General features: G+C 46.7%; 1 protein-coding gene across 6 annotated transcripts in view; it reads right to left on the bottom strand.

Moving 5' to 3' along the window:
• GASK1A (golgi associated kinase 1A) overlaps positions 1-12,495 on the bottom strand; it is a 57,938-nt gene that overhangs the window by 17,342 nt on the left and 28,101 nt on the right. For all 6 annotated transcript variants that reach the window (XR_004280174.1, XR_004280190.1, XR_004280184.1 and 3 more), the window contains exon 2: positions 956-2,251. Coding sequence is in view for 2 of the 6 variants with exons in the window: in XM_032318604.1 (XP_032174495.1) it covers positions 956-2,251 (1,296 nt within the window). In the remaining 4 variants the exon portion in view is untranslated. The remainder of the gene's footprint in view (positions 1-955; positions 2,252-12,495) is intronic.

Raw genomic sequence — 12,495 nt, 5'->3', positions numbered from 1 at the left:
ACACATTTCTGCACATGTGTCTCCACAGCTGGCATGCGACCAGCCCCAGCACAGCCACACTGTTCATCGTTGGTAAACAGCCAGTGCCTGTAGTCCCCCCGTTAACCCTGTGCCCCGACCACCCGATCCTTCCCTAGAATCCCCAGAAACTCCAGGGTTAACTTCTGGCACGGCAGGGACCTCAGCTGACCTTGCGGGGCCAGAATTCTTTTTCATACTTCCCCACCCCAGAATAGTCCCTTTATCCTCCTGGGTCTCTGCGTCTCCCCACAATCACTTTCTTTTTTGAATTAGGTAATAGTCTTGAATCCTTGTTGATTCAAGGATATCATGTCATCAACAGCGATGTGCTGATAAATGTTTGACACCTAGCTCTCCGAAGTAGTGGGGAGTCCTGATTAGCAGCATTCACTGGCAACCATGGTGGCAATACTCCCACCCCCGGCCAATTTCAAGCCACCAACATGACTGGATATGGAGTTGACAGGGGATGAGTAGCAGCTCACCATTATATAATACTTACTATATAGATGCAAATAACCTAAAAAGTATAGAGAGCAGTAAAATATAGTGAAATCATTAGGAATTAATGAGTTCTGAGTATTTATCACCTTTTTTCTAATATAACTGATTATATTATTACTTGATATCACCTCACTTTTAATAATGCCTGTGTTTCTCAACCAGGTCACACAATTCCTGAAAATTCTGGCATTCGGCTCTTGGAAGCCCACATGAGCAGATTCCAGGACACCACTTGAAGGATAAACACAGAGGCAGAAAAATAACAAGAACAGGGGCTTGGTGGTCAAAAGACAAGGACTGGAGGGGGAGTCCCCCAGACCATCCTCAGGAGGGCAACTCCAGGGTCTCAATTCATCCCAAATCCCATTATCTGTCCCCCCGACCCTCCCCACCACCGCTTCCCACCCTCACCTTGCCCAGCCCTGCGTACCTGCAGCAGGAAGTCGAAGAGCGCCAGGCGGGCCCACTCAGTGTGGTGGATGGGCGGGCAGGGGGCCTGGCTCGGCCAGCTACAGCCGTGTGCCAGCAAGGCCTGGTACTGCAGCCAGCCCAAGGACAGAGAGTTCTGGTCATTGTCTGGGTCCCCCAGGTGCTGCACATCCGGCGCCCACCAGACGACAGGCCTGGGGCTGCCATCCGTGTATCGGTAGGGCAGCAGGGAGCTGCGGAAGCTCCGGGCCACGGCAGGTAAGCTCCGGCGCAGCCCCAGCACCCGGTCCACGTGGAAGGACAGGACCTCTGGCAGGTCCCCTGGCCTCTTGATCAGGCCACAGAGCCCCTGGGAGCAGAGATGGCTGAGCCCAGAGGACATGTTCGGAAGGGCACCCTCACTGGAGAAGCCGACCTGCAGCACCTGCCCGTGGCCGGGGACCCTGGCTTTGCCCACCACCTGCCCCTGGGCCAACAGCTGGAGCGCTTGCACATCATGCTCTGTGAGCCATGGGGGAATCTGCCCACTGGCCCTCAAGCTACGCCACAGCTCAGGGGGCTCGGCATCACACCAGACAGATTCTTGCAGCTCCCCAACAGAGACAGGCCACCGACGAGCCCCTGTAGCCGGGGTAGGATGCCCTGCTGGTTGCCTACCCGTCAAGGCTCTGTTCCTCGCTCCTGGCAGATTCCTGACTGCCGCTGGGTAGGGCCGTGGGGTTAGTCCAGCAGCAGCTCTCCAAGCCTGTAAAGCTGTCATGCCGCGTCCTGTGACAGGGCCAGTTGGGGTGCCAGTCTCATTCTGTGCCTCTCCGATGGGATCGTCATGCCAGGGGGGACTCAAGTCTTTGGCTCTTGGACTCCTGTCCTCATCATCCCTCAGGAGCACAAGACGTGAGCTACTGAATCTCATATCTCCTAGAGAGGCCAAAGTCATGTCCCTCCTGACCCTCCCTGGATGCCTGCTATCCCCTCTCAGGGACCTTCTGCTTCTGTCCACTGTCCCTCTATGGCCTTGCTCCTTAGCACACACGGGGATGGAATTCCTAGGCGAGGGCCAACCCCTCCAGACCTCTAGGTCTCTGGCCTGCTGCCTCCAGCTGGAACTCAGAGCCTGCCAGCTGTGGGGGCCAGGGGCTCCAGTGACACCCTGGGGCTCCATGGGACCCGCATCTGGACCAGTGGCTGGATGCTGTGGGGGGAAGCGGGTGACAGTCACCACAGTCAGAGTCATCAAGAGGCAGAATGCCATCACCAACCGCCTCTTGCCACGCAGCCTTCTCCAGAGCCAAGATGCCTGGGGGACAGGACAGAAGAAGAAATTTTGAGACCTGGGAAAATGTCAGACCCAATCCACAACACAACAGGGACAGTGAATGCAAAAGCTTGGGTGTATGAAGAGGGAAGAGATGGCACAGTACGCTTAATTGCCTTCAAGGGAGGAACGGCAACCATAGCCAAGTCAGCCTCTGCTTCAAAGCTGAGCTTGCTTTGCCTTCCAGGGTAGCCTTTGCTGATCCTCGCAGTTGGATCCGGGCTTCTCCCACCTCGGAGAAGCGACCATCATGACACCAGTCACCAAGCGCCCTAAGCATCTCTTATTCACACCTGTCCCTCACCCCTCGGAGAAGCCACCATCATGACACCAGTCACCAAGCGCCCTAAGCATCTCTTATTCACACCTGTCCCTCACCCGTCTTTTCATCTCCAGGTGAGACCTTGAGCCCACTCCATAGATCCCTAATGGTTTCCCAGATGTGCTTTTCCCTTTTCCTGGGCACGAGGCTGCCCAGCTGCACATGACCTTGCCCAGCTTCTCTGTGGCCATGTGGCTCAGTCCTTGCCTGGAATCTTGCTCCCATGGAAGTTGGGTGCCCTGGCCTTTCTTAGCACACAGATGTGGTAGCACCAGCTCCTTGTGTGTCAGCAAGGACACATTCTGGGGCAGTGATTGTTAAACATGTTGTTCCTGGACCAGTAGCATCCACATCACCTGGAAACCTGTTGGAAAAGCGAATTCTCAGGCCCCACCCCTCGTCACCTCACTCTGAGGTGCCTAGGCTGCTGGGAGCCGACAGGTGGGTCTATGTCCCAAGGTCGGGCTATCCCGATCCTTAACACCCTGCTTCAGGCAGGGCAGGGTGGGGGCTGGCATGCTGAATAACAATGGGGGATCAGAGGAAGGCAGGGTTCGGATTTCCTCCCTCTCCAGGCAAGGCCCCCAGAGTCACAGGGCAGCCTAGAGGAGATCTTCCTCATCAGTGTGGGCTGGATTCTCACATTCAATCCCACAAACCTGGATTCCATCTGGAATCTCTCCTGCTTGCTGGAGATGCGCTTGAACAATGGTTTTCAAACCTGTCTAGAGGGTTCCTTCATGGTCTACGGTGGAGTAAAGGTTTAGGAGAGGACTTTTGTGTGCTCTGTATCTCCCCCTCCCCCGCCACATACACACAAATGCATACACATATATACGCAGACACACACATGTATATGTACAAACACGTTCCCACCAGAACAGCTCTGTGTTCTTTCACTAGGTAGGTTTAGCCCATTTATGTTACTTGATATGCTAGACGTGTTTAGTCTGTTTGTCATTAAACTTTACGGCATAGTTTTTCTATTTATAATTTGGAATTCTTTCACTCTGTTTTCAGTTACCTTTATTTTGTTTTGTGGTGTATACTTTGCTGCTTGTATGCCCTTGGTTGTCTAGCTCTTTAAACAGTCACTTTGAATCCCTATAAGAACAATCATAAAATTAGCACCTTTCCTCTTCCCCGCCCCCTACCATTCTTCTGCTATTCAATATTAACCACCTGCATTATCATTTTAATGTTTGCCTTTGTACAAGTAAATATGCCTACATTTCTACTATATTTGGTGTCTTTCAATGATATTCTTTGGTTCTCTACTCTTATTAATGAATAGTGTGTTTATTCTTCCTCCCTGATTCCCCTTCCAAATTGGTATACTTGTATCATTTTTATGTTGCTAGAATATAAAACTTGTACATTCTATCGCTTTTGTCCAATACTCGCATTTGTTCAGGTTTTAGTGAAGTACATTCTTTTCATACTTTTGTCCCTTTTGCCCTAGTTTTTCATTATTTCTTGGTTGACAGAAGCCCCAAATCCATAATTTCCTCAAGAAGTGCTCATGGGAACAAAATTCTCTGAGTTCCTGCCTTCCCAAAACTATTTTTCTGCAGCATTCACACCCGAAGGAAAGTTTGGCTAGAAAGAAAATATTTTGGCCCAGTTTCTCTGAATAGCTTGTGGGTCCTGCTCCACTGAACAGAGGGGACTGTTCATCCTGCCTGGTTGCTGTAAGAATTCTTTCTTTTTCTTTACATTTTTTTCCAGCTTTGTTGAAGTGCGATTTACAGATAAAACTGCATATATTTGAAGTATAGAATGGGATGATTTGGTCTGCATATACATTGTGAAATGATCACCACAATCAAGTTTTGAAGCACACCCATCACTTCACCTAGTTGCCTTTGTGGGTGGGTGTTGAAAATGCTTAAGATTTACTCTCTACAAATTTCAAGTGTACAATATGGTATTCTTTATTTTTTTTATTTTTTTTTATTTTTTAATTTTTTTTTAAAGATTTTATTTATTTATTTGTCAGAGAGAGAGCGAGCGAGAGCGAGCACAGGCAGACAGAGTGGAAGGCAGAGTCAGAGGGAGAAGCAGGCTCCCTGCGGAGCAAGGAGCCGGATGTGGGACTCGATCCCAGGATGCTGGGATCATGACCTGAGCCGAAGGCAGCTGCTTAACCAACTGAGCCACCCAGGCGTCCCTACAATACGGTATTCTTAACTACAGTCACCTGCCGTCATTAGATCCTCAGAACTTACTCACCTAATAAAGTCTCTGTATTCTTTGACAAACCTCCCCATTCCCCTTGCCCCCTCCCAGGCCCTGGCAACCACCGTTCTACTCTTTCTTTCCTTCTTTCTTTCCTTCTTTTCTTTCTTTCTTTCTTTTTCTTTCTTTTCTTTCTTTCTTTTTTTTTTTTTTAGATTCCACATACAAATGATTCCATATAGTACCATATAGTATTTCTCCACCTGCTTTATTTCACTTGCCTAATGCCCTCCCAGTTCATCCATGTCGTCACAAACGGCAAGATTTCCTTCTCTCTCTCTCTCTCTTTTATGGCCGAATAATACTGTGTTGCGTATGTATACATTTTCTTTACCCATTCATCGATCAGTGGACACAGGTTGTTTCCAAATCCTGGCTATTTTGAATAATGCTGCAATGAGCATAGAAGTAGAGATGTCTCTTCAAGACACTGATTTCATCTTGCCATTTGCAATGACGTGGATGGAACTAGAGGGTATTATGTGGAGCGAAATAAGTCAATCAGAGAAAAGACAATTATCATATGATCTTCCTGATATGAGGAAGCTGAGATGCACCGTGGGGGGTTTGGGGGGTAGGAAAAGAATAAATGAAACAAGATGGGATCAGGAGGGAGGCAAACCATAAGAGACTCTTAATCTCACAAAACAAACTGAGGGTTGCTGGAGGGTGGGGGGTAGGGAGAGGGGGTGGAGTTATGGACATTGGGGAGGGTATGTGCTATGGTGAGTGCTGTGAAATGTGTAAACCTGGAGATTCACAGACCCGTACCCTGGGGGCTAATAATACATTATATGTTAATAAAAATAATTTTAAAAAAAGACACTGATTTCAAGTCCCTCGGATAAATACATCCAAGTGGGATTGATGGAGCATCTGATAGTTCTATCTTGTAGTTTTCTGAGGAACCTCAGTGCACAAGGGTTCCCTCTTCCTCACATCGTGCCAACACTTGTTATCTCTTGTCTTTTTGATAAGAGCCATTCTGACGGGTGTGAGGTGATCTTTTGTTTACTTTGAAGTCCCTGTGTTAACAGAACATATCTCAGTGTTGACTTTCCTAAGTCAGTTTTGCTGGGCGTAATATACCTTGTTAGAAAAGGTAGATTTAGATGTTTTATTTCACCGAAGTTTTCTTAGACTAAATATTAAATGTTTTCCACTCCACTATTTTATTTTTATTTTTATTTTTTTAGGCTCTCGAATTACATATGTGTCGGACCTCCTTTGTCTGTCCTGTGTTTATCTTTCATCTTCTCTCTGATCCTTTCTAACCATTTTCATTTCCGTTTGTTCATTTTTCTTATTCCTATATTCTATTTAGCTGATTGGGCTTTCCCCAATATTCATTCATCCTTGTGTACTTTTTAATTTCTACCAAATTCCTATTAATTTCTATTTTCTCCTATTTCTTTCCAGCTCATATTTCACTTCTTCCTGCTATCTTACTGTCTTACCATTTTTTCTTGAGTTCTTGCATTTCTCTTTGTAATCCTTCTTCATAGAGGGCATTTTTCCATTAAGCTTTAAAAATTGATAATGAAGCAGTTGCTCAAAATTTTCACCTATTTCAGGGTGACCTTAATCTGTTCATAATCTTTGCTATTCATTGTTCCCTTTTTTTCTCACAGTGTCTCTATATGGAGGTTGAATTCCTTTCATGAGTTGGATGAGTCAGTTGAAAGAGGCTCCTATAGCGGAGCCTGAGCTGAATTTGAAATCGTGACCAGAGCACTTCCTGCAAATCTGGCTTGTGAGCAGGTTCTTCATGTATCCTCTCCTCTGCTTCAAAAAAAGGAAAGAGAAATGTGCATTTTGTCTTCCATTCTCTTTGCTGCTTTCAGATGGTTTCCAGGAGACAGTGGCAAGAATGCAGAGTTTATGTTCATAGTAACAGGCCTTAGTGGCATATTTTTAAGAAAAAAGTAATATGCCCTCACAGAATGCAGTGACTGGGCCAGGCCACAGAACAACCAACTTCTTCCAACTTCTGTGGTCCGGAGCCACAGCACCCAAACAGCTCTGCGAAGTCCAAGAGTTTGGCTCCCTCTGTACATGTTCACAGGATCGAATCACTAGCCTTGTGGGAATGGACTGCAGCCCCCAGGTACACTGGCCATTTACCACCCCCAAGAGACCACCCTTCAAGAGTGTCATGGAGCAGGAAGAGAGGTGGCCCACCTATCACAGTGGGATTTCTCAGAGTCACAGAGAGGGGAAGGGATCACTAGGTCAACCAGACGTTCCCTACTTCATGTGATTTCTACCATCTCCCCCACCTCTAAAGTGCTGCTGCCCCTCGGAACACTTTGTTACTTAAACTGTAACCCCTGGAGGATTTTACTAGTTACCAAGCACATTTAGATATGGCCTTAAGAAATACATATACTGGCAACAGGTCTTTGGGGAGAAGGACGATGTACGACCGTGAAGCTGGGCAGCTGGGGATGCCCGGCTCGCTCAGGGCAGAAGGCCGCCCCTTCACTGAAGCTGGGCAGCCGGGAACGCCTGGCCCGCCCAGGGCGGAACGCCGCCTGCTTCAGGGAAGCCAAGCACCCGGGAACGCCCGGTCAGCTCAGGGTGGAACGAAAACCGCCTGCTTCCCTTTTCCGTTATTGCTCCTTTCTCTTCCCAGAAGCGCCTGTTGTGAGTTTGAGTCCTTTGAATGTGCTTGGTTAACTATAAACTCTGTCCTCCTCCTTGCTTGTCTGCAAGACGGGATTAACGTTTGACCTTCATCGGTTCTTGTTGGCTATTGTTTCTATCCAATAAAAGTGAGACTGTGGAGTTGCTCGTGGCAGCAGTCACGACTGTTGTCCCCTGCTCCCAGTCTCTTGCAGCTGACTTGTTTGTGCCTAATTCTTCTCCCGTCGCTGACTGGAAGCGGCACTAAAGTGCTCTTCCTGTTTCCAATCTGCTGAAAGGTAGTGCCATCCACCCAGATATCCAAGCCAAAAATCTGGGCCTGATCTCCATTCCAACTTTCCCTCTGGCCCATACATCCAAGTCTTGCAATTTTTCCTCCTACATATCTCTGGCATCAGTTCATTTCTCATTGGCCACTCTGTGTCTACCTGGGCTGAGGCACCCCCTTCTTTATTAGGACACCTAATTGGTCTCTCCCTCCACTCCTGCTCCTCTACATTCCACTCTCCACACACTTGATCATATCCCTCAAAGCCTTTTTGGAGAAAGTCTAAATGCCTGAAGTGCTTGAACCTTGCTCAACTTCTTTGAATTCCTGATCAGCGCCAGACCCTCTCTATCTCCACTTCACACATGCTGTTCCCTCTGTCTGGAACATCCCTCTCTCCCCATTCTCGTTCTTTAGGTCCTCCCCGGGAAGCCCCTCCATGGGCCGGATGCCCTAGCTATGTGCTCCCATAACATGCTGCTCCTCCCTGAGCACAGCCTTTCACTACTCTATTTGATCATTTAAAGCCTGTTGATCCACACAGGTGGGACTCTGGCTCCCTTGCTGTTATGTCTTGGGACTATCACAGTGCCTGTCACACAGGAAGCTCCATATGAAATGAGTCCTCAAGATAAGAGGGGTTTTCAAAGAGGGACAAACACCATTCCATGGTCTAGGGCACTGCAAGTCTGCTGGCAAGAAGGGCACCTTCGATTCTGGGGTTCTTCCCTGTTTGGGGCTCCAGGAACTTCCTCTCTGTAGAAGATGCTTTTGGTGTCCCACATTGTGGTTCTCTTGGACCCCAACAGATTCCAGCAGCCCCCACAGTGGACAGTCCCCTTGCACACTTCCAGCTTCCCACTCAAGTGCCTGATTCACTTTACTTTCTTGCCTGCTCTGCAGGGAGGCACAGGGCAAGTTAATATCCTTGGTGACAACCCTCAGCCCAAAGGGGACAAAAGTCAGTAGATAAATGCTCAGTGACTATCCTTCAGAGGGACAAATCTGAGAGGCAGGGAAATGAGCCTCTTTTCTGTAAAACAGATGATTCTTGTCACCTCATAAGATGTCTTTACCTCTTGTCTCCTGAAGTGAGATTCTAAATTTTGTCCTGATTAGATAGATTTTTAATTTGGTCTTTATTACTATTTAAAAGATAGATAGGCAGACAGACACACACACACACACACACACACACACACACACACACACACAACATGCATTAATAAGCACAGTGGAAAACCCAAATAATGTTAAGAAACTCAAACAGAATGTGAAATCTTTTCCCCTCTCTGGAGGGAACCACAGTCATAATTTGGATATGCATCTTTGTCAGCCTGTTTCTTTCCTTTGCATTAAGACACGCAGGCCTGTCATGAAACAGTAATTGCCTGTGACTGCCATAATAAACATCCACAGAGCTGATGGCTTAAAATAACAAAAATATGTTCAATATCAGTTTCACTAAGCCAAAATCAAGGTACCAGCTCCCTGCGGAGGCTCTAGGGGCAATCTTCCAGCGCTGGTGGCTGCTGGCATTCCTTGACTGGAGGCCGCAATCTGTGGTCACTATGCCTCCTTTTTTTTTTTTTTTTTTAAACTGTTTAAGTTAAGGAATATATTTATTTATTTATTTATTTAAAGATTTTTTGAGAGATTTTTTTGTTTATTTGACAGAGACATAGTGAGAGAGGGAGTACAAGCAGGAGGAATGGGAGAGGCAGAAGCAGGCTTCCTGGTGAGCAGGGCTCCATCCCAGGACCCTGGGATCATGACCTGAGCTGAAGGCCCTGGCTTAATGACTGAGCTACCCAGGTGTCTCTATTTTTTAAGATTTTATTTATTTATTTGAGAGAGAGAGAGCATGAGTGGTAGGAGGGACAAAGGGAGAAGCAGACTCTCCACTGAGCAGGGAACCTGACTTGGGGCTTGATCCCAGAACCCTGGAATCTTGACCTGAGCTGAAGGCAGATGCTTAACCTAATGAGCCACCCAGGTGCCCCAATGCCTATGTGCATCAGAACTCTCTTTGTCTCCCTCTTATAAGAACACGCATGATGGCATTTAGGGCTCACTTGTGGACAATCCAGGAAAGCAGCCCATCTCAAGATCCTTAACTTAGATATTCAAAGACCGTTTTTTTCCAAATAAGGTAACATCCATAGGTTTCAGGGATTAATACATGGATGTCTTTTGGGGGATTACTTTTTCATCTACTACACATGGTAATTACTTTTAGCATAAAAAAGAGGACCATTCCACAACTTGCTTGTTGGACATAATAAGATGTCCTGAAGCTTTTTCCCTATTTGTCTATATAGAGTTACTTAATTATTGCTTAATAGTTCACAATGTGAATATTCCATAATTTCTTTAACCATTCCTCTACAGGGAGAATTTTTATTACAGCAAACAGTGCTGCATGGAACACACAGAACATGCAGCTCTGGGGGGAAACTGAGCATTTCTGTACAGAAGACACCGGGAGATGAAGTCGTTGGGTCCCACTCCTTACTGATATTAACTTCATCGTATATCAGTTATTATCTCATTAAATCCTCACGCATACAAGGGAAATAGAAATGATTTCCTTCCTGCTTTACAGCTGAGAGAACAGAAAGGTCCAGAGTGCTAACAATTGCCCAGGGTCCCACAGCTGGCAAGAATACCAATATTTTGAATTAAAACTATAAAGAGAAATGGCTATAGGAAAAGAAACCTGGTTGGGTTTTTTTTTTTCCTTCTAAAAAGAAAAATATGTTTTCATGTTGGATTTGTAATCTGTATTCTCTAACTTTTGGATACCACTAAGGAAAAATAAATCATCTTTTCAAACATGTTTGAAGAAGACAGACTGTTTTGATCCTCTTCTCGGTCTTACTTGGCTTCAGACAACCTGGAGAAAGTTGGCAATTGTGCAGTTGTGCAGAGAGAGAAAGGTTCAAAACAGTCATGGGCAGATGTCCGCACAGGGCCACCCAAGTAAAGCTTTGGGAAAAGAATAGCAGCTTTGATCAAATTGAAAAAACATCCTCTGAAGAGAAATATTCAGCTGAATAACAAAGAGGACATCAGAGAAGGGGAAAGGGGAATGATGCATGATATGCTAGAAAGTGGGGATGGGACCCAACAGACCCCACCGCTTCACGTTTGCCAGCTGAACCCGCCCCAGAGCTCCCAGCCAACACACACACACTATCTTTTCGGCCCTGCGTTGAAAGAGGACTGGTGTGACCTTCACTATTTCTCCAGCTGTTCGCTTTCTCCTGCCCTCCTCAACCCCCACATCCACTCTTTCTCCAAGACGCCCTCCTTCCTCTTAATCCTCAAAGAAAATACCCACTGGCCTGGCAGTCACATCCACCCACAGCTGCAGAGGAAGAGGACTGAAAAAGGGGGTAGCTAGAGAAAAAGGGCATCTGAGGAAAACATAGCTGAGTTCTAGATCAGCTTCTGCTCTTTTGAGCTGTGTGACCATTGGCAAGTTACACAACCTCTCTGGCTCATTTCCTCGGTCATAAAATGGGGGAGAATGAGGTAATTCCTTCCTCCAAGGATTGCCATAAGAAGCAAATGAGTCAAAATATGGGAAGTGTCTACCACATGGTTTGGCACATTTAAATGAGTAGTGGGATCAATGTTTCTGCCTCCTCTTTTTAAACTACCTTTACCTTTTTGGGATCTGAAAAATCCCCTCCCCCTTCTTGCATTGGGCATATTGTAATATCAGAGTAAAAAATAGGATATTTGGGAATATAGCTCAAGTTTCTCAAGAATGAGAAACTCTTTCATCATAGAACTACAAGTGTAAGCTAAGAAAAGGCCACCTTGGCAGTGGGGGAGGTCTTGTCCTACAGAGGTTCCATCCAAAGATATCAAGGATGGCACAGGAAGGAATCACTGGGGCTAGAAGTTGGAAGGTGAGGAGAGAAAGGGTAGGAGCCAGAAAGGAAATCTGTGCAGGGACTAAAGGAAAAGACTGAGATTTTGACAAGACTGGGGTTTGGGTTCCCTAGCCACCGTGGAAAGGAAAGCCAAGAGAGTTGAAAAGAGCCCAGCCCACTGAGAACCTGGGCTGGGCTGGGGACAGGAGCTGCCACCAAACTCCCTATCACTGCCTCCATAGAGGGTGGGAGATGGCTGTTCAACAAGAAGTGAAGGACAGGGTCAGGTGGTATTACTTGTTCACTATTCTTCCTTCTTCCTCGCCTTGCCATGGCTTCACTGAAGACAGAGAATACCTCCCCACCCACTGTCTCTGATCTTAGCCATGTGATGTGCTTCTGCCAATGGAATGTTTGTGGACATCACATAGGCCACATCCTACCAGAGGCTTTGAAGGTGCTTTGTATGGTTTGACTTGCCTCCTTGCATGCTCGTCCTCCACCACCAGAGGCATATGCCCCAGGTGAGGCACCTGGAAGGGACCTGAATCCAATCCCTGGACTGCAGCCAAACCGGCCGCGCCCACTGGGCCACCCTACACAGACATTGGTGAATATCATAAGCCATTTAGATTGGGAGGTTGTTTATTATGCAGCATTATTACAGCAGAACTAAATTAATACAGATCCTATGGTGGTTTCTGTTGGGCTTAGTGTGTGCCCTTGGTCAGATAACAGAAAGGCAGTTTAGTAATGAAATACAGTGTCCTTCCCTTGACTAATAAGGGCTTAGTGCTATCATTACAGATGGGCTTAGGCTATGATGAAGATAATAATAGAGGGCTCTGGTCACAAATATATCCCATGA

This window comes from Mustela erminea, chromosome 1 (genome assembly GCF_009829155.1).
Source record: "Mustela erminea isolate mMusErm1 chromosome 1, mMusErm1.Pri, whole genome shotgun sequence".
NCBI classification, from domain to species: Eukaryota; Metazoa; Chordata; class Mammalia; order Carnivora; family Mustelidae; genus Mustela; species Mustela erminea.
The sequence above is the reverse complement of the archived record's forward strand: the minus strand, read 5'-3'. Positions and strand labels throughout refer to the sequence as shown.